Source organism: Halyomorpha halys, unplaced genomic scaffold (assembly GCF_000696795.3).
Source record: "Halyomorpha halys isolate HHAL.00 unplaced genomic scaffold, Hhal_1.1 Scaffold494.1, whole genome shotgun sequence".
NCBI lineage: Eukaryota > Metazoa > Arthropoda > Insecta > Hemiptera > Pentatomidae > Halyomorpha > Halyomorpha halys.
Genome location: NW_027110283.1, coordinates 229543 through 253231, shown reverse-complemented (window position 1 = coordinate 253231; position 23689 = coordinate 229543). Strand labels below are relative to the sequence as shown.

At 28.4% G+C, this 23689-nt stretch overlaps 1 protein-coding gene across 3 annotated transcripts; it reads left to right on the top strand.

Moving 5' to 3' along the window:
- On the top strand, positions 1-23111 carry Rab6 (RAS oncogene family member Rab6). 3 transcript variants are annotated; one of them, XM_014425092.3, is made up of 7 exons: positions 1-201; positions 2154-2212; positions 2294-2347; positions 5159-5264; positions 10196-10401; positions 12664-12730; positions 22834-23111. In XM_014425092.3, the coding sequence occupies exons 1-7, from the start codon at positions 132-134 to the stop codon at positions 22902-22904; spliced, it is 633 nt and encodes a 210-aa protein (XP_014280578.1). In that variant the 5' UTR covers positions 1-131; the 3' UTR covers positions 22905-23111. The 3 variants fall into 3 exon arrangements, with proteins under 3 accessions (XP_014280578.1, XP_066904529.1, XP_014280579.1); XM_067048428.1 differs by having other exon boundaries at positions 22825-23111; XM_014425093.3 differs by lacking the exon at positions 22834-23111 and adding an exon at positions 17425-17631 and having other exon boundaries at positions 2-201.
- The last annotated feature ends 578 nt before the right edge of the window (positions 23112-23689 follow it).

Below are 23689 nucleotides of genomic sequence, written 5' to 3'. Positions count from 1 at the left end.
GCTGTGGCACAACTAACGTGGCGCTGAAGGAGGGGTCAGCCATTCTGTGAAGAAAGTCACTTCTTGTTGTGTTGATTACAAATGTGATAATTTTTCGTATTTATTTATATTTGTGATAAGAAGAACTCAACATGTCCTCCTCAGGAGATTTCGGAAATCCACTGAGGAAATTTAAGCTGGTTTTTTTAGGTGAACAAAGTGGTAAGTGACCTGTCATCATTTCATCTTTATTGTTTTATGATCTTTTAAGGTTTCCATATGAAGTTTAATTTAATCCTTAAATGATTGACATCAAAGTAGATTTGAAATTGGAGAATATTGATTTGTCATTTTATTTTATAGTAGGTTGCATTGTTAGTAATATTGTGTATTAAAAAACAACATTCTTTCTTAAATTCACTTTTTATTTCTTACATTTATGATTAAATGATATTAGGTGTTTTTTGTTGGTATTAGTTTAATAACTTGAAGTAATTTTATTTTAAATATGCCCTATTTCTGAGTTGATTTTTATGACATTGATTGATTAGTAAGTGGATTACTAATTTTGATAGCAATGCAACTTTATTGATCTGAAATTTTTTTTTTTTTATAGCTATCTGTTTCCTGAAAGTTAATTATTGTTGCTTTGGTGTTTCGACATAATCTGTCAAAAATGGGTTGTGTGTTTTCTTGTTTACTGTAGGCTTATATAATTTAATGTTTCTTGAAAATCAATTAATAAATGTTCATTTAATTTTCATCTTATACTTGTTACTTTTCTCCAGTTTTACGGTTGCCTAAAGTTTATAGCCGTGTAAGGTCTCATTATATGAAGGTCTTAACCTTAACACTTTCACCCTTTTCTGCTATGAAATTATTTCTGTGTGTGAAATATTTTAGATATTAATTACCAATGAATTTGGTTTAGTTTGATGAAGTTAGTTATATTAAAACTAACTTCATCAAACTTGTTTAGTGCTGTCAAATTGGTGATATTTAATTGTATGATCGGTCATGATAAAATATTTAGGTCTTTTTCAACGATTTACCATGTAGATCATTTTCATTGTCCTATTGGCATTAAGTTGAAGTATTCAGTTATTCGGTTTATATCTATTTAGATATTGGTCTTGAAAATTTAAATAATTTCCCAAGGCATTTAATTAGTTTCTGTTGGATTGAGTTCTTAATTTTTATCTTATTATTGTTTTTATTGTTTAAAGTAAGACTAGCTTGTGTTGAAGAGTTCCTAGCCTGTTCAGTAATATTTGGATTTCATCCGTTAAATATTATTTTAGTTTGCACAACCATTGTTGCCTAATGTTTAAAATATAGTAACTGTTGATATGATGTTTTAGTATTCTCTCAAATTTATTTTTATTATATGATTAGATTAATTAATTCATTGTTTTTAAGTTTGCTGTCTTTTATATATTTTTAAACTCATAAATTCTAAAATTATTAAGTAAAGATTTAGTTAATATTTGGAGAGTCTAAGTATTTCTTTTTTTATTCTTTTCAAATCAAGACTTGAAGACTTATATAATATTGATCTGTTGATAATATATGATAACATATTAAATATAGATTTGAAATGAAAATTGAAAAAATAATTACTCATTATTCTCTGAAAATAATGAACTTAAATTAATATAATCATTGCCCCAGATGTGTCAATGTTTATAATTATCCTGAGATGTCAAGTGCTGCTTTTAAAATGCACTTCTTATCTTTCTCTTAATTGATATTTATAATTTCTTTTAACCGGCCCTGTCATTATTTGAACTCACTTCGATTTAATGTTGTTTAAAATTTTTATTGATAGTAAATGTCATTTCTTATTTCATGGTATAAAGGTATTTATTTTTCAAAAAAAATCTCTTGTTTTAAAAACAAAAATATTTGTTTTGAATCTGTTAAAATAATTAATTAAAATTGTCTTTAATAATATGAAAAAATTAATTGTTTCATTCCATAGCTATGTGAGATTTTAATATAATGTTGGTAAGTTTTTGAAGTAACTAGCTTTGAGAATTGCACTAACACTTATCAGTTCCAGTTCCAGTCTGTTTCTCTGGAAATGGAGTAGCATTATTTCAGGTTTTTGTAGTTTTCAAATGTGTATTTTGTCACTTACGTAATTTTTTAAGAGTTATACGTTTATTTTTCAGTGGGGAAAACTTCCTTAATTACCAGGTTTATGTATGATAGCTTTGATAACACTTACCAAGTAAGTTTTATGGATTGGATTAATATTTTGTTTTAAATTAAAATAATAATATTTTTAGATTAATAATTTAATTTCTTCTAGGCAACAATAGGTATTGATTTTCTGTCGAAGACCATGTACTTAGAAGATAGAACTGTAAGTATTTAAATTTTTTTTTTATTTGTCTTATATTATTCTGTCTTTTTCCTCATGGGATAGAGAATAGATGTTCTAATTTATGTATTCATTTTTTTTTAGTAAGGTTTTTAATTTCAGATAATACATTTTTATATGTAATATGTTACAGCTGTTTTTAGCATTGTAAATGAGGTTCTGATGAATTTTAAAGTAAAAGTAACTATTTAATCATTTATAATTGACTAAATTTGCTCCTAAATGAGATCAAATTTTTTTTTTTTTTATATCCGACAATATTCAGGATACAGCTGGACAAACTTTTGAAAAGTTAAATAAATAAGCAAACTTTAGAATTATTTGCTGTTTTTGACAATGAAAAACATATTTTTCGGTGTAAGTTACGGAACCCATTTTTAAAATAGGCTGAATATGCAGACTGCATGACCCAGTCCTGTCCAGTCATGATCTTTCTAACTTTAAGATTCTGTAGAAGATTATTCTTGTACAAAAAAAAAGGTTCAAAACCAGTTTTTTTTAGGTCAGAATACTTCTGCATACCAAAAAATGATTGTCCTCATTTTTGTTTCTTGATTTTTCTCTGCCAGAGCTGTAATTTTAACGGGGTTTGCCCTCCTTTCATCTTTTTGCTCACTTTTAAGATATAGAACACCTACTTACCTCTTGATTCTAAGAAACAAGTCTCTTGCGGATAACCAAGATACAAATTTATAAAATCCTAATTAGGTCTATATTTATTGGAGTGCAAGATGTTGAAGAAAGCTTTAAAATCGTCTGTATCGAGATTTGAAAGAATGATAATTTTGGTCATAAAATAATTAGAAGACCTTGTCTGGATCGTTCGGTAGCAAATGCCAAGAAAATTCTGGAAATTAAAAATTGGACAGCAGCATCACCAAACTTAGAAAATTGATGGCTCTGGTTGCTGGAGTTTTTGACTCTTTTCTAATAATTGTTTGTGGTATCTTCCTTTTAGTTGTGCATTCAACCTGTCTGAAGAAGAAAATTATTCAATGGAAAGGATTCTTCTCCAATTACAACATTAATTCTGAGGAACAAGCTGCTAATCCATCTGAGAGATTTATAGAAATCTATAAATGTAGATTTTTCTAAAATAAATGAAATTATAAATTATTAGACCATTAAATGATTGATTAGGTATCACAGTTAATCTTTCAAAAAAATCTGTGGGTGATTTTTTATTTATAACTTCTAAAATTTGAAATATGTACGTTTCAACTGCTTTATCTCGAACATTATTGAGCCTAGAGAAAAAAATGGTTATATCTTTAACCTAATGGTTAATCTACTTTAAAAACATCTATCGATACTTTTGCTGAAAAATAGGTTCCTCAGTGTCAAACATTCTAGAATTCTTTATTTAGTAAACTTTTTGAAAAATTTACCAGCAGGTTAGTGTTGGGTGTAAGGAAACTAAAACGATGAAAATTTTTCAGTGAAACTTTTTACACAGATTTAGCATTTAAGATTATTTAGTGAAAGGTAAAACTTAGATTTAACATTAGCCATCTTTCACATAAAACAAATCCAAAAATCAAATCTACCTCACTTGACAAGAGTCATGACAACCTCTTTTTTAAATTAGAATTTTACTGATTAAGTAAAAGTAGTTTGATCCTTGAAAAGAAATAAATCAACTTTTAATTAAGTTGTGATCTGGTGTAGAAAACTGCTAAAGCTATGATACCAGCGATTTACCACTTGGTTGAAATTTTTCGAGTGATTTTGAATCAATTTAAAAATTTTGATGTTCAAAATTGTATTTTTAAGACTTTTGGTAGGATAGGATCTTATACTACACTCAAGTCTTATATAGGTTTAATAAAAATGTTGGATACAGAATTAAATGGACAAAATTAGAAAAGAATTTAAACTTATTGATGCTAGAATAATTAAAACATTTGAAGGAAGATGGTGTATACGATAAAAATCAAATAGAAGCATAGTTTGAAAATAGACATAAGGCCTGAAACATTTTTAGTAGAAAAGATATATCATTATTAATCTAAAAGGGTATTATCTATTTATTTCCTGGACTAAAAAAATATATTATATTATAGGTTTTTCATGCAATAAGTGTTTTCCAGATCAGGTAAAATGGAGAATATATTCTGCTGAAAATTGTTGGATTTACCCCTTTTTTCAGAACACTGACAATTTGGACAAACACAATAAGTTCACTGGACTTTAGTATTGACCACACTGAGGCCAAAAAAGTTGTCTTCAATGAGGGTTAAGCAGGTGGCATGGTGGAAATTGCCATGGTCTCAGGGCCGAGGCATGGTCTCCGGCAGAGGCATGGTCTACAATTAGTGGAGGAGGGGATTTTAAAAAATTATAATAACACTAATTTACAATATCATATATTAATTGTAGTAGTACAATTTATAACCAACATTGTATTATTATGTATAAAACATGTCTCTTAATATCAGTATGAAGCCTCAAAACTTGGCTCCTAAAATCATACTTATAATAGTGGTAACCTGTTATTGTTTGCAACTAATAATTATTATCTACAGTTGATAACAGAGATCATATGAAACATATTAAGAATAACTATGAATCGAGTAATTTTGTATAAAACTTTTAATTGGAATAAGGGGCATTTTATCCTCTTGAATTTTTTATGGTTTACAGCCAAAATAGTATTTTAATTAAGGCTTTAAATGAGTTCTTAGAGGTCATATTCAACCTGGGGGACTTGTGACCAATTTTTATGTCTTGGTGTATACAAGTGTTATTTCTAATACCTTTGTAAACCTAGCAAATTTATTTATTTTTTCTCAGGTTAGATTACAGCTCTGGGATACAGCTGGTCAGGAAAGATTCCGTAGTCTGATACCTTCGTATATCAGAGATTCAACCGTAGCTGTTGTAGTCTATGACATTACAAGTAAGTGCTGGCTTTAATGATCTCAAAGTTATGTTTGTACCATAAAATCAAATATATCTGGTAAATGTTATTTCACGTTTATCGTGTCACTAATTTTGATGATGTATTCACCAAAATTTATGTTTTCAAAAAGCTCAAATTGCTATAATATTTCTCATTAATGACCCACATCTTTTTCCTTTATTTTATACTCTTTGTTGGTCTTTGTCTCAATTTTTTTTTGTTTTGTTACATTGACATAATACTTTCGGCTTTTAGATCTCTAAACCTTGTCCTAGTTCATGTTAGTGCTAGGAATAAATTAACTATAATCGTTCACCTGACAATCCATAAAAAACACTGATTATATCAAAGAGTTGTGTCCTTGAATTTTAATGACACTTGTTTTATATTCTTGTGAGTAATTACTTTAACTAATGTTTTTAAAAATAAAGAATAGATGTATTGTTAAATTATTTAATTATTTACTTTATTGTTCCCTCCTCTCCTAAGGTTCATAGGAATTTTGATTTTGAAATATAGTTTTTATTCTTTTTTATATTTTACTTGTATTATAATTTTGTTTTGTTTTTTAAAATTAATGTAATATTGTAATGTAGTTTTAATTTTTAGTTGTTCTTGAATGATTTTTTTTTAACTAAGAGAAATCTTTTTTAGTGACCATTTAAACTTTTCAAAACCTGTATTTCAAATATGGTTCATTTTAAATCTAATGCAGAACTTTTTTAAAACTGTGATAAGTATTATTTTTTTTATTCTCATATTTTTTATACTCATTTCATAAACTGCTTTTTTTTTTTTAAATATTTTTTCCCTAATCTATACAGCCTATCGTTTATTATGTTATTTTTGTTTATCAATTCATTGATAAAACTAGATTACAGAACTTTTTATAGCTTGGTAAGAAAGACGATCATGCACCTGAAGATGGCTTGATCAACCAAAACATTAATGTAGTAATAAATGTGGTGAAGCAATACAGCCCAACTCAATTTAATTTACAACTTTTCATTTGCCATATTATTTAAAAACAATTACATAAAAATCAACAATTTTTATTGCATACAATTGGGAACTTTACTTCATAAAGTATTGGATCTCTGTTCATTAGCAAGTACCATCAAGATTTTATAATAATTAATCTTTAACTGTGGAGATGAAAATTTTACTGTGAAGGGTTTCATGGATCCCAGTTGTCTTTTATTTATTTTATATTACTTAAGCCAACATTTGATAATTTTGATTATATTCTATAAATACTAAGTATGTAGGAATATAGATGTTATAGAGGTTTATGCATATAAAAATATTTACTATGGAAAAGAAGATGAATTTTAGAAAGTACAAAAACATTAGAAATTGTTAGTAATTTGAAATTACTATGATAGTTATTTACAAAATAAAAAAACGAAATCCTAGATTAAAAAAGAAATTGTTTTATGCCCAAAATTGGAGAAATAATGAGCTGTCAATTAAAGTATTCTTTGGAAATCATGAGGCGGTATTTTGAGTTCAGTGTCCACAGGTATGGTTTGATTTCTCTCTGGGCTTTGTCATACTCCATTTCCCTAGGTAACGGTTGAGGATAATATTTTTTGAGCCCTCCATTAATGTTATATGAGACACATTTTGAAGTTATATTTCTTGAACCATTGGCTTTTATTTTGTTTTGTTCTATTAGTCAATTGTTTGCTTCTCCTAGCTGGTTTTATCACTTGTAGTGAGTAAAATACTACTTGATTCAATTTACCATATATTCAATAGAATATGGATAGAGTTTTTTCTGAGATAATCTCCCAGAGATATTAACCAATGTTTGAGATCTACTTACTTATATTCAGCATTGTATTAGGATTTTATCTGAGAAAATTTGATCTCAACCAAACTTGGGGCTTTTAAGTCACTTGGTTTATGGATCGACATTGATGATATACATACATATATAGATATACATTAGTGATACTAGAAGACTTAATACAGTTTGTATTAAAAACAAGTTATATCAGCTTCACTTATTTGTACAAATTTTGGAGAGACAAAATGCCATGAAAAAATTGTTTAAATCAGGATTAGAGATGATATGTCTCTTCATAGTAAATGGCATATTTAAAATAAATGTTGGAAATGAAAATGAAGATTACATGAAACTAACATGGAAGAACAGCTTTTGATTGATTTTATATATATAATGAATTATTTTTTGTTAATACTCTGTTTTCTTAGCTAATTAAAAGTATCCACAACAAAACAATATAAAAAAAAAAAACCTTTGATCTGTAGATTAAATAAACTATTCTTTCATAAATGATGCTTGAAAAAAATTATTTCATATTTATTTATATTTTTGGAGTAATCTGAATTACTTCATGTATTATTTGGTTATATTTTAGTCATTTTATCCATTACCACTGTTTATGATTATAAAATTGATTCAGTTTTACTGCTTATCAGAGTTAATTGTTATTTCATGATCTGTGCCTGCATTTAACTAAATATTTACCCGCTTATGTTATTATTTACTTGACCTTTCAGTCATATTTACAATAATATTAGTATTTTATTTCAATTTTCGTTAGTGTTTTGCATAACAATTTTAAAAAACTAAACAATGGTATAGCTTAAAGAATTTTCACTGTGCTTACACAATTAGCTCACTTATTCTCTAGATAATAATAAATAAAAGATTTTAATGTTGTTAAATTGTTTTGAATTTACATTATAGTAGGCTCTTTTAAAGAATAATAGAATTAGCTATTGGAGAACTGTTGTTATACTAATTGAGACAGTTTGTTTTAGCTGTTTTTGTGAATAACATTGTCTGCAAACTGTCCATTATTCCAAGTGAGCTAGGAGGGTTTTATTAATATTTATAGGTTGTTATTGCCTACTTTCCAATCCAACAGGCTCGCCTCTTTGGTCTTGTGTGAATTTTACCACACTTTCTTTTCCCTTTCACTTGTATTCTTATAAGGTACTGCCTGTGGGAAGTAGGGTATGTGAATTTTACAATCTGCAGCTGCCAAAATTATTTGTACCCTTAAAATTATCTAAATTTCATTCTTGTTTTGCTATGTATACAATGATTTTATACAAATAGTTAATCCTTAAATTTCTCTTATTCGTAATTGGGAAAAAAAATTTAGAAATCAAGTGTTTTCCAATTGAAAATTTCTTATTGTGTTTTAGCTACAATAGGAGAAATTTCCTTCTCATTAAATGGTGTTTCATTGAATGTTAATTTTGCAAATTAAAAAGAAAATATATTTATATACTGTTGCAATATTTATTTAGGCATTTTTATTAAAATATCAAAGTAACATATATGAATACAAAGTAATTTCAGAAATTAGGAGATTACTGGAATGTCAACATTTTGACCCATTCGTTGCAGAAGGAATCATTTGGTATCTTCCCTCTAATAGAGCATGACATTTTTTTATTTTTAGAAAATGTTATGATTTTTTTTCATTATTAAGTATTGCCAGGCTAGAGAGTGTGAATTTGTAACAGACTCAACTGTTAAAAGTACAAACCCTTCTTGACAATCATACACAAATTTCTTGGCTTTCTTCCTAGGCTGACTACTCAGCCATGTACCATTGAACCATTCCAGGAATCTGGTCAGTCCTTTGGCATATACATGTTTGCCATCCAGAATGTCTTCTTTAATCAACCCCTTTACTTAACTGTGTCGGGGAAGCCTTTATCCATTTCTTAAACCCTTCTCTATCTGTTACCAACTTCAACTTCTTGATTCCTCTTGGTCATCCTTGTAGTCATTTTCTCTTTGTCTTTGTTTCCTATATAACTTTTGGAGGTCTATTGATCGGCATTATTTGCACATGGCTGAACCACGTTAATTCTTTTCTATTAGCAGTTCCTGTCCTGTCTCTTCTCTTATTCTTTCATTTCTCATTCAGTCAAATCTAGTTTTACCGAGACCTTTCCTCAGAAATTTCATTTCTGTAGCTTATATGGGGCTTTTGACTTTTTTTAAAAATACTTGTCTAACTTTCAGCTGCATAGGTATAAAGATTAGTTTATGTACAGCCATTTTTGTTTTCATCACCATTTCTCTTTTGCCGATTATGGCGTTGTGTACATTTGTAGCTTTCCTTATAAGCTGATTTATCTTGGAATCCAGTCGCTTATCATTAGTAATATTGATTCCAAAATATTGGTATATTTCAACCTGTTCCAGACTTATACCTTTATAATTTATTGTTCCTCGTTTTCTAGAACTACTTTTAGACATAACTATCCACTTTTTCTGCTCATCATAAACATATGGGTTAATATTGTTAATTTTAAGAGAAATTTATTTATTGGTATGTGCTTTTTTTTCTCATTTATTTATTTATTTTTATTCTTATTTTAGTATGAATGTGATCATTCATCACTATTACCTATTGGCCACAATTGTGTGGCAAATTGTAATGTCTATCAATAAATAAATTATTAATTAAAAAAAAAAGTATTGTTAGAATGAAATTTTTTAGTCATTTTCTCTCTAATGATTTAACTATCTTATATTGCTTTGCATGTATACATTATTTATATATATCATCAACAGTTAATTCATTGTTTGTCAAACCTATTTATGTCTGCAATATGTGTAGAAAAAAGTTTTCCCTTCATTTGATTTATAGATCTTGTAAATTTGGGCTATCAATAACCTGCCTGCTACATTTATTTTTATATTGAACTGTTGTTTTCTGTATTTTTGCATTATGCTATGTAATATCTAACAGAAAAACTTATTTAGTATTTTTGATATATTTTGTATCCTTAACCTTTTAAGCTATTTTATGTTCAATTTCATTTATCCCTTCTTATTGAGATAATGTTTTCAAACTTTAAGCAATCATTAAATTTTATTATTGTGATGTTTTGTATTTATGATAATTGCATAATAACAATGTATTCTTTAGATGCCAATTCATTTCATCAGACCTCAAAATGGATCGATGATGTACGGACTGAACGAGGCAGTGATGTAATTATCATGTTAGTTGGTAACAAAACCGATTTATCCGATAAAAGGCAAGTTTCTACAGAGGAAGGTGAGCGCAAGGCGAAAGAGTTAAATGTGATGTTCATTGAGACCAGTGCAAAAGCAGGCTATAATGTTAAACAGGTATTTTATGTTTTACTAAAAAAAAATTAGTAATTTTAAGGCTAAGTTTATTAGAGCTATCAATCAAAGTAAATAAAAATAATAACTCACTAAAGTGAACTTATACACATAGGTAGAAAACTTGAAAAATTCATAATTAATTAACTGTCACTTAGCTAAGTGGGTATGTAAACAGGAGTAGTATTAAGTTTGTGATAGTAATTTTAAGGAAAACTGTCATTTTCATTATCATACTCCTTTATAATTTCAACAAACTCAGTAACCTGAGTGGCAGACATAATGACTGTAAAATGACACTGTGATACAGTGTACATGATACTGTTTACATGAGCAGGTTATAATCATTTTTTGTCCAATAATGAAAAATAATAACCTCAAAATATACTTAAGGGCTCCATTTGCAGGTAAGTTCTAAATTTTGCTTACCTGAGTATAGATTTTGTCTTTGGATAGGGTTAGTTGAATAGTATTAAAATTCATCCTTCTTAAGTTTTGATTGAGTGTCGGCTCTTAAAATCTTGCTTTCACATATTTATTTATTGTTATGTGTTCAGTATTTATTAATAATTTACGAAATAACTAATTAGGAATTGTAAGTCATAAGCACTCTACTTGAAATGAATTACATTGCATCATTGAAAATATGTACTCGTTCATTACTAGGTTACCATTTTGAAGGCCAATAATTGTTTAATATTATGTATCTATTATGTATATATGAAAGTAAAAAATTGCTGTATTTCTGTAATTAGATTTGTTAAACTTAATGGCTAGATTTGTTTGATTTTTAATGGGAAGTTCTTTAATCGAAACTCATGGATCTATCATTTTTCCATTAATTATTTATCATTATTCCATTAATTGATATTTGGCATCACTCCTTTGTGGATGGCCTGGGTCTCTAGGTGTCCAAGGCCCCAGAAGGTATCTCCAACATGATAGTTAATTTCAGGACTACATCTGTTCTGCTCACCAAGTATCAAAGTGAGTTGTGATTTTAAACTTCCAAACCTTATGCTAAGTTATCACCTTACTTTGACTACTCGTTTCTCCCTGAATTTTTGAGATGATTGTGTGTCCTCTCATAAATTAATGTGAACCACTATGACCGATGAAGTGTCATGAATCATGTACCAAACAGGTTTAGTACTATGCAAGGAAGCTCTGTTTTTAGAACAATAGATATACAACGAGGTGATTTTTTCAAGATCACACTTAAATGCCAGATTTTTTACCAATTAAAGATGCCCACTTTGTGTGGCTGGCTGGACACCAGGAGTTCTCCAAAACCAACAGTGTTGATTCATGGCTATTGTGCAACAGAAAATAATTATCTGGTACAGCTGGATTCAAACCTGGGTCTTTGGAGCTAGGAGCATATGGAGCTAGCAGCATAGTGCCTTACCATTGTGCCACCGCACTCCCCTCTCGTATACGTATCCTTTAAAAAGATGGCTTCTGTTTTATCAGATGTCATTGCCATCTTACTAAGGAGGATAATGGAGAAGATGCACAAGGGTGCATCATGTACCAATCAGGTTGGTGTCGATTTCTACCTTTTATTTGGTCCTGGTTCTGCTATTACCATCATAGTGGTAATAATGGCCACCATAATGATCAAGTCATGCACATACATCATATCATCACATACAACTTAAGTTCTACAAGAATTTGAATCTAGGACAGAGCACTCTGTACTATTTCTGGTCCTAAGCTCCAATTCATTTACTATAAGTTGACTGCATATATGTTTATAAAGTGCAACATTCTGTCATTGAGACTGAGACTATTCTATACATTTCACCAGTTGGCTTAATTTGATGGAGGTTTCTAGTTTTTGGTGCCAGAAATAATTCTTGCATCTGTTGAAACTATGTTCAACCATCTTATCTTCAGTTACTTAACTACTAAACCTTCAGTTAAAGCTCCAGTTCATCCATCTGGTATGTACTTATATATGGTTACCAATTAAGTCAACCGCACATATCTTTTTTTAACTTATAAGAAAATTGCATTAAAATATTAAGACTTAAACATACATGCACTAAAATTTTCTAACCTCAATATAGTGAGGATGGTGTTTTCTAGACATGTGCTGTATCGATTGTCCACTGACTGAATGAAATAATGGATAAAAATAATAAATAAAATAGACAACATTGTCATATTGTCTTGTTCTTTGATTTTGATTTTAATTAATTCTCTCCTAATTATACACTAGAAACGTCTTATGGTAAGATATGTTTTGTTCTTGTGTTTCAGCTGTTCCGCAGGGTTGCAGCGGCACTGCCTGGCATGGATTCGCCAGAAAACAGACCTCCTGAAGATAGTATCCTTTGGTTTTTATCTTTCTATAATTTTGCAGCCTTTGTTGCACTTGCACGCCTGCATAACTTTTCTATGCATGTTCTAATGTCTAATTGCACTAATATTTTATTATAACTTTTTTATAAAAACTTTTATTCCTAATGCTTCTGAAGTATTATTTTTTCCTTACTTGGACACAGGAGGACTTTATGTTTCTGTTATATATTAATTAAATTATTTTATCTATGGTTTGAGTGCATTTATTGTCTCTCATGAAAGATTGATAGTGATGCAGTATAGTCAATAGAGTTGTTTTGATTTGTCTTCAGGAAAAATTTACATTTTCTTAACTCTAATCCGAACTTCAATAAATGATTTACTTTTTTTTTATTAAAAAATAAACATGTTTTGACATTAGCACATAAGATGTTGAGCTCTTAGTGATGTACAGCTCCATTCTGTTTTATAGTTTGATTATTAACATAACCCTGTTTGCATTCATTTTACTTCTCTGCTTAGCATTCAACATCTTTGTGCTAAAAGATATCTCCTCTATTTTGGCGTCCAAGTGTATTTCTGGAAACCATGATGCCCTCCCAAAGAAGAAAGAAGCTCCTTCCATTCCTTTTAGCTATCTAACTGAATATTGAAAAGGAAAAAGAATCATCTTTGTCTAATTGCATTATTGTTTTCTGATTCTGTACTCTGTCCATTCACAGGATATTCCAGCAGCGCCAACAATTTCCTCCACTACATGTGCTAATTCACTTTAGTTACTTTTTCCCTCCTAGCTGTTCATTTCTGGTGGAATGGTTATCCTATAGGTTATCAACATATTCTAGTTAGAGTGAGAATGTTGAGATTCATTCTGTGGGTCCACCACTAAATAAATTTCCACCTGTCCCGGTGCTGCTTCTGACTCCAGATTACTATGGTGAATTACTATGATACCTTGATACTGTGGGTCATCACAGATTGATTTTTTTTAGAGGATGATTAATTTTTCTATCTATAATTCCATTATGGAACATTTAATTATGAATGTTTTATTCATATTCATAACTCTTGAAGAAAAATACATTCTTAACTTGAATTTCCTTTGTATATATAAATTAATTTATCTGTTTGCAACCTTTTATTCCTATGTTGGAGATAAAACCAAGACTTTGTATCTGTTGGATTTACTATTATTTCTCTATGATTTTAAATCCTTTTTATATACTATACTTGTAACTTTGCCACCAACACCATTCCTGATGATCTTATAGCATTTAAAAATAAACCTGTCCTCTTGATCAACTATATTAAAACATTTATTAATACTATATCAAAGAATGTATTTCCAGTAATTGTCTCAATTTTAAAAACAATTTGTGGAGCTAATATAAGATTATATCTAAAATTCAATAAACTATTAGTCATGAACAAAAAAAAATTAGGAAAAAAAGGTTTAGATAATTTTATTAGCTGCATTACAATCAATCATCTTGGATTAAGAATGTATAAATTGGTTTATTTTATTTTAACACTGATGGTTTTTTAAATTTTTTTAAAAATTTGTTTTTATTAAATTAAACTTTTATTTTTTAAATTTTGTTATTTTATGTTATGTTGAAACTTCTTAGTAACCTTTTCTGTTTAACACATTAATTGCTAAAGGAATAGGTTAAACTTTCGGGATTTTTTTTAAGAAAAGTTTGTAATGTTGAAAATATTAAATTTTATATATTAGGTTGGACTTTATTAATTTTAGTTAAAGTGATCTTGAAAGGAAAAGTCAATTTGAAACACAATTGTCATCGTTTTAGGTCAGTTGTTTTTTATCGCATTAACTTATAAAGATAAGGAATACCCATAAATTACTAGTATGAAACATTAGGAGAATGTTTTTAGGATGGCGTTACTGTGGATGCTTAGAGCAAAAATATGTAAATAAATTTTTACCATCCATTAGTGAAAAAATTTTAAAATGACCAACTTTGTGTGAGAATGATAAACATGGATAAAGGATTTACAATCCGCAGATATCTCTGGAGATTAAAAATAAGAAAATAAATTACAACTGATACTTCCATGGAATATTTATGAAACCAAAAAGTTTTAATTAGATAACTGTGTAGAAGTAGGAAAAAATTAGAAAAAAAAGTTTGAAAACTTTACTGAAATGCCAGAAATATATATACTTTTATAATTAAAAAAAAAATTCTTAATGCAACTAATTGACAATTGTTTTAAATAACTTATTTTTATGAACATTCTTCTATGTACAAAATACAAAAGTTTTTATTACTTTTTTGTTTGCTGAAGTTTATGAAGGAATCAATTTTTTTCCCTCATCAGACATCTGCCTACTACTGTGGTTAATTTTACTAAGTTAATGAGGTGTAGATAGTTGACCATAGATTAATGATTGGAGAAGTTTGTCGGGGAGTGCGGTCAGCAAAGAACGACATAAATAAACAAAACCATATTTATTTATTTTATGCCAACGTTTCGACCTGAGTTTCAGGTCTTCATCAGGGGCTATAGTGAATCCAGTAACACGGGGCCAACGACCTGATTTACTAAGTTAAAATGGAAAAGTCTACTGCGTGATAAAATGCAAGAAATGTTTTCAGTCAATAAAGACCCAAAAAACTATGTCTCACTCTATATATCTATAGAGATATAGAATCTATATCTACAAAAATATTGCCTATTGTTGAGAAAACAAAACCTTTTAAAATTTGTCATTTTCCTGAAATTTATTTAATTTTTTGATTTAAAATTTTATAAAAATAGATATAATTTGATGGTTTAATAATAATTTTTTAAAAATCAATGATGAAGCATACAACAGTATATTTTTATTTGGTTTTTATTTTACCTACATTGCAGTTTTTCATCTGGTCAAACTTAAAAGTAGTGTCAACATAACAAATAAAAAACACAGAATTGTTTTCCATTGCATTAATCCAATTGAATAAATGCATGTTAATGGATTAGTTTTATTTAAAAATTTGACAAATCCACTTCTCACAAGTAAAAGTTTTTATGGTGAATTTAATTTCTCTAGCTAAAGCTTATTCAGTTTATTTCAAAATTTAAATTTCTCCTTGCCAAATATCTATTTCTGGTTATCATTTTCAATAAGAACTTAACTTATCTACATGTCATGCGTCCATAATATTTTTTAAATAACCATTTTCTAAGAGTGGATATATTGACTTTTGATTGGGAATGATCAATTATTAATCTAACCCATGACACTAAATTATCATAAAATTTCAAGTTTAGAATATAATCTGATTAACTTTGTAAAAATAATTTTTTATATTTTTGATACCACATAAAATAATATTTTACACTTACAAATATTATTTTATTACTTCTAGAACTCTTTGATACATGATATTATTTTAATTTAAATAATTCATACCACATTATAACCCAGTAATTATCTTTACTATTCCATTCACAGTCGACTGTGATCTATTACAGTATTAATTGTTATATTAGTTTTGGGTTTTCTGATAATAAGCTCAGTTCAGTAAGGTTGCACAATATTATGTAAATTAAAAATAATGGGTGTGTTAGAGAGAAAGTTTAAATTTTTCCTTATTAGCTATTAATGTGTGAAGCATTTGCTAACACTTTTTCAGGGAGCTGGTGTTTGTGTGAGCAGGATAACCCCTGAATTAATCAGTCTAACTTTACTATCTTACACCAAATTTGATACTGATAAAAATTTTTCGAAATGTGTGGATTTAGATCTTAAAACCTCAGGAAAAAAAGCAAACAAAAATAGCAATTTCAGAATAAATCCAAAATTGCTAATTTTACTAAATTCTTCAGAAATTTCTGGTGCTATGTAGTGGTATTGTATTCTGCATTGGATAGGACTATAAATATCTTGAATGTTGAAACTTTGGCAATAATAAATAAGTATTTACTTATTTGTGTTCTTCACTGAACGCATCCTCAATCATCTTCTTTTATAAATTTTGGAATGGGTCATTCCACACGAACCTAATACAATGTTGAACCTTAGCATCCCAGAATTTCTTCACTCTATTTCTATCGAATGATAATTAGGGGTTCTACCATTTACCTATTTCTACCAAAAGAGTCCTGCCATTTTGTGGTAAGTGTTTATGAATTTAAAATGACTCCATTCTGATAGACTAAACTTACAATTTTATGAGATTTAAGATCTACTAAGAATTTTATAATGATTTATTGAATAAAACTTGAAATTTAAACAAAACATGTGTTTTGATTAAATTTTCACATACATTTTTAATAGGATAAATTTTAAAAAATTGCTAAATGTTATGTTAGGCCTCTTGTACTGATGTTTTTATCTAATACGGAATTCGATGTACCTCATTAGTAGTATGAAGTTATATAATGTGGTTTTTCAATTCCTTAAATGAGTCTAGAAAATATATTTTTACTCTATTTTATTATAAATGTTTTCACCTTATATTGGTGTTTGGCTAGGACTCATGTTTACATGAATTTTTTATAGCATCAAATTTTGGATAAGATAATAATGTTTAATCTACTACTTTTAGGCTAATCTCTGTAAACACACACACGTATATAAACAATGCTATTTTTGGTTTGTTTTCACATTTAGTTTTATGTTTTCTTTTTTTTTACATTCTATTAAGTTTTTAATTTTAATTTTTTTTATTTTTTTAATCTTTCTGTTCCTTAACGAATGCGCTGCAGTGCAAGAAATAATGCTGAAAGATACCCCAGCTGAGGGAAATAATGCAGAGGGAGGTTGTGCTTGTTAAACTGAGCCCTGTAACCTGGCATCAACGGTTCTGGGACCATTCCTTTTTATATGCTCTTTTTTTTCCTCTTCTTTTATAAGCTACATTGTTTCTTTTTGTCATTTGTTCCTCATGTTTTGTTTTATTATATATTTTTTTATTATATAAAAGCAAATAGGAAAAAAAAAATTATAACTAAAGACTCTTAAATTCCTGGGAATTTGAACCATCCGTTTTTAAGTTCATTTCTAGTTGTATTTATTTCATTGTACGATTCATGTATAAGTATGTTTTATGTATTTATCTTTATTTTTGTACTTAAAAAAGGATGGTTGATATATTTAATACTTAATCTGTCCTCTATATTTTTTCCTGAAGTATTAATATTGCTAATAAAAAATCATATGCTAGGTGATATTCATCCTTTCCCCATCTGATGTATGGGCTTTAAATAATACTGTTAATATAATATTATATGTTTTAAAAACTCCTAATAATAATATTTTTAAAGCGGAATAAAAGAGGCTTCGCTCCTCTTTTTTTCTCTTCAAAATAGTCCTAAAATCTACTTACTTTATTTTTTTAAATCATCATATATTCATTTGTTTGACTTTCTGTACATATTATTGTAAAAACAAAATATATATTATTTATTAATTAATTTATAATTTTTTAAACCTTTTTTTTAATTATTTTTTTGTTATCCTCTTAACCAAGGAGAAAAAAAAAATAATAATTGAAATTAAGTAAAAATATTAGAGTGATTGTCACATAGTTATTGATTTAAATTTAAAATTTTAGATTAATTTTTTGTTTTTAGTATTATTTTTAGTTCTGCCATGATAGAATCATCTTACTCTGTCAAAATGCTTATTTCTGTTGTATAGAAATGCTTAAATACAATGAATCAATGAATTTGAATTGATGTTTTGTGTTTTTATAATTTGTTAATTAATAAGAAAAAGAAACATGAATTTATATTATTTTTAAAAATATCTTGACTAAGGTAAGTATGCTTAGGATTAAATTCTTTAGTTTTAGTTGAGTAAAATTAAGCTAATTAAATTGTTTTTAAATTATTATTATTTTATTTAAAGCTTTGAATAAGTCAAGCTGCATTGCTAATTGCTTCCTTCAACTTTGATTGTGCTGTGGTCGCATCTATTATTGCTTTTAAAAGCTTCCTAAAATATATGCTATAAATGCTTTTATTATGTTAGAGTATTGTTTGTTTTGCTTTGCATTCAACCCCAAAATTAAGATGTTGAGACTTTTTATGCTAATATTTGTAGATCTATACACACTCTCTCAAGTAGGTATACATTTGTATAAACTAAAGATATGTATGATTATTGTGGTGAATTAATGATTGAAAATAGGATTTTTTTTAAATTCAATTTATTCTAATTAGTAAAATGAAGTATTAGATCATAATGAAAATGTATTTAATTTAAGGAATGGTTAATTAAAAAAATATTTTGACAATCTTTAATTTTGTTTTAACAGTTTCTTTAGACAATTCAGGAAGCTGGTGATTTCTTCAACATTGTAATGTAATTAAATTTTTCAATCATTTTTAAAATTTCCTAAAAATTATAAAATGAAACAGTCGGGGTTTTAAAATATATTCACTTTATTAATTTTAGATTTTCAACCGGACTTGGTTTATCAATTATTATTTTGTAGTTCTATTGCTTAGACATTGTGTAACAGCTTCTGTCTAACTATTGTGAGGTGCAATATTGAAGATATAGAATTGAATCATATAAAGGCTTATAATACTATCACTGGAGATGAAAGTAAAGACTATTACAAGGCAACTTCTATAAAGATTTGTAGATAGAATGGCCTATTGATAAATCATTGATTATAATTGGAACTAATAAAAAGCCTATAATATTAAAAGTATAACTTCGTAGAAGGGGCTCAGGATGATAAAATTTGTTTTACTTTGAAAAACTGTTGATACTGTTTTTGGTTCTAAATTAAATTTCACAAGCGTTATTTTTAAAGATATATGAAATTAAAAAATTGTGGCAGTCTTGGAATTTGATGACAGAAGTGAAATAATGTATTAAATTTATATCAATAATGATATTTTTTTTTTTAATAACATTTTTATTTATTTAATTTTCTTATTTTTAATTATAATACATCAGCCACAATTATAGAGACTCAACAGTTCATTCACAGTTTGGCCGAAGAATATTCCGATAACTGCCAAATAAAACAATTAAAAAAATCAATGTGTTATTTTAATTTCAACTTTTTTTTTTTCGGCCAATACTCCCATTGGAGTCCTATACTGCCTAACCATGGTTGGGGGTCAAAGTTCTTCATTTTGTGGGACTGCCACTCAATGAAAAAAGTCAACGTCCCAGGCCGGATTCGAACCAGCACCGCCAATAGACATAAAATTGGTAAGACTGTGTCCTAACCACTGAACTATGAGCAGCTCCATTTTCAGCTTGAGGATGAACTTAAAAATTGTATAACCTAAGTGTCTATATATTCAAGTTCTTATGTATTGCCGATTTAGCTAGATCCATTTAGTTCCTTCAATGTGCTTATATCTTCAAATTCAAAAGTTTTATTTGGGTCATAGTAGCTAATTCTAACAGATAAAGTAAGCTAGCAAGAGACAGTTTTTAGAGTAAACATTTTTGTGATGCATCATTGAAACTTAAGACCTTTCATTTTTGTTAATAAAAATTTTATAAATTGTTTTAATTCTGTTTAGAATCCTAATACTAATTCTTTTTATATCTTGGGGCAGATATAAATCTGGTAGAAAGAAAGCAATACTTTAAAAGACTTATATTTTAGCAATTACTGCATGGAGTTCACTATTTATGTGAAAACTTTTTCAAAAAGAAGACAATTATGTTGTTAAAGAAATACTATGAAGAAGCTAACACAACATAATTTAAATATGACAGACTGATAATAAAATAAAATTTTTGATTTATATTTGGATCAAGGGTTTCCTTCAATTCATTAATTATTGGTTTGATCAGTTGCAGTTGTTCCACTATCTTGGCTACCAAAAACTTTTTGTACATTGAGACCAAGTCCACTCATCCTACAGGAGGCCAGCTCTCTTTTCTTGTCATGAAACTCACCAGTTAGTATCTTAAGCATGGTCTAATGCTTAAGACCATTCTCATAACATGGTCATCCCACTGAAGTCTCCTGAGGTTGATTAACTTGACTATATCGGTCTCATTGACCTTTTGATATCTTTCTCTCCTATAACACCAAAAAATTGTCTCAATAGTTTTCTTTCAAATACCATAAGCATTATTAGGTCTGTCACTGGTAGCATGGTATTAGGTCTGGTGAGATTTTGACCCATATGTAAGAATCCAGCAGACCAATGTTTTAAAAAGATTGAGCTTGGTCTGAGTTTAAAAAGATTTACTTGTTCAACGCTCCCATGCAATACTATAAAGGAGGCATGCAATGACTACTCCATCTGAGCCCATTGTTAGTAACTAAAGGAAGTTTGAGAGGTTAGTTCCAATGTAAACAACACTGTTTGAGCTAGGCATGCTTACCAGTTGGATCAGCTTTGGATACCCAAAATATCTTCACATCTTCTATCACTTGTTTGAGCCCTGATAGATTTAAAATTCACAAAAAGGTGATGTGTAGCTAAGTTCAACTCCTTTGCTTTCCCAAAAATTAATTTCAGAAGAAAATATGGTCCAGAGTCGATCTACTCCTCCTGAATCCAGCTTGATACTTACCTATCTCTTATTTTGTATGAGGAACACAAGTCTCTCTAAAAGGACTTTTGACAAACTTGTAAACCATTGAAAAAAGAACTATTTCTCGATATTTTTTATACTTCATTTGTGAAAAAAAAATTCCTCATTTCAAAACTTCATGGATCCTTTCTTCTTCCCATACTGTAAGGATGAGATTGAGGAACTCGGTCATGTGTCCCTCACCTCAGTATTGTAGCATGCTCTATCTTGGAATCATGGCATTCTTTTTGGTCATTCTTGTCATTTGGAAGATCTTTCTTCCTTGAATGGACAGTGGTTCCCTCTTCTACATCTTCGTGGGGGGTGTTGTAAAATTCAACTTGTTTTATCACTTGTGAACAATTTATGCCACTTCTTACCAGCTTTCGTCATTGCTTTGCTTGAATTGCTTGTTTATCACAAAAAAAAAAGTTTTGGTTTTATTTAGAAATGGATATGTTCCAAAGATATTACTGTAGACAGGGGTTTCTTTCTGATAATAATTTTAAATTTCAGAGATATAAAAAAAATATATGTACGATAAGAATGTTATATATTTTCAAAACTGATCTTTAGAATCAAATAATTGTAAGGAAATAAAGATCTTGTCCACCTTTTTGTGAATTTTAAATCTATCAGGGTTGTGGTCAAAAGAGAAACAAAAATAGTTAACTACTATTTATTTTCTGATGTTTCCCCTACTTTGTAGATCTTCATGAGGACTGCTCAAGATAACATAGTAACCAAAGCTACCAACTTGAACAGCCCTGATGAAGATCTACAAAGTGGGGTGAAACGTCGGAAAATAAATAGTTGTTAATTATTTTTGTTTCTCTTTTGACCACAACCCTGATAGATTTAAAATTCACAAAAAGGTGGACAAGATCTTTATTTCCTTACAATTATTTGATTCTAAAGTTCAGTTTTGAAAATATATAACATTCTTATCGTATATATATTTTTTTTATATCTCTGAAATTTAAAATTATTAACCTGAAGTTGATTAAACAGGTTTCAATCTTCTATCCTCTTCTGCTGTTTACTATCAATTTATAATTTACTAAATGGACTAGCTGAAAAATAAGTAATTATTTTCTTTACTGTTCCAAGCATCCTCTAGTTGTCCTAATTGGTTTACCATGATTACTGATTATTCCTTATTTTGGTACTAGTGCTAATTCATAATTGATGGCGAAAAGAATTATCAAATTTTTATTTCTCTGAAGAAGACCTCATTGTCCAGTGCCATTTCTTTATTTTATTACATAAAAAGATTCAAAAGAGAAATCAGTTTAACACAATTTTACATTATGAATTTATTTATAAAAGTTTTGATTTGTGATATTCGATTTAATTTCATGTTATATTTCAATTGCAACTTGTCTGTTACGAACACTCTCTTGTTAAAACTGCTTAGTTTGCATGAAAGCTCTGTGGTAGGCTTCCTGAAATTGCACCTTGATATTTGAACCTATATATGCATTTTCTATTTGTAGCATTTCCCACAGTGTTAAATTAAACTCACTTTCCTTGTCAAACAAGCATTAAGGATTTGTTTATTATTCATTTTATATCTCCTTTAAAAAAAAATCCCTTAACACTAGCATTTTTAGCTGTTGATTTACAAACGCAGCACTCACCGCAACAGGACCAGCAGGATAACGAGGGAGGATGTATTTGCTAAAAGATGACTTCAATAGTGCTTTCTTTTCAAAATTACAAATACATTAAATTTAAAAATACAGCTAATAACGAATATCTGTTTTGTATCTTGTCATCGACAAATTCTGTGAAATAGCTGAGAATTTTTATAATTATAAATATTATAAGATTAAAAAGAAAAAAAAAAGTTACAAGAAATCTAAGTGTATTTGAGCGAAAAGGTGAACCATGGTTTGCTCACATTGGCGCTTTGCCTATCGTTTAAATGAGATGAAATCATAAATTTCTCAATTTTTGCAGCAATAGTAGTGCCCTTGATGCAATTTACATCACCTGTTATTTATTATTTATTATTATTTCCTAATAAAGAACTAAAAAGTTATCTTAGCTCTACAAACACAGCTGCTGTGATCTTATCTAGAAAATGTTATTTATTATAAGTGTTAGTTTGATTGCTTTGGATAATTCAAATTGTTTTAATAAAGTATTATAAATTATTTGTACAATGTCATTTCAAATCAATGAGCATCGCCTTCTGATTCCTGAAATAAATCATTCTGGGAAACATACATGATTTAATAACATATTTTTGTTAATAAAGTCATTAATTTGAACAAACTTCGTAGGGACCTCTTCTGGTACATTGTGTACATTTTTAACTTTGTTGTAAAGTGGTTAGAATTTGTATTATGTTCCTAAATGTATTACAATATTATACAGTCTTTTGATACTTGATAATTTATATTCTAATGAAAAACTGAAAAATAGTAATGTGCTCAGTCTAACAATCGTATTCTACATAATTAG

What these genes read in the sequence shown, in the direction of transcription:
- Rab6 (XM_067048428.1), top strand. Translation starts at nt 132, where the DNA reads ATGTCCTCCTCAGGAGATTTCGGAAATCCACTGAGGAAATTTAAGCTG. An exon ending in TTTTTTAGGTGAACAAAGTG is followed by an intron (nt 202 to 2,153) that starts GTAAGTGACCTG and finishes TTTATTTTTCAG; the next exon opens with TGGGGAAAACTTCCTTAATT. An exon ending in TGTACTTAGAAGATAGAACT is followed by an intron (nt 2,348 to 5,158) that starts GTAAGTATTTAA and finishes ATTTTTTCTCAG; the next exon opens with GTTAGATTACAGCTCTGGGA.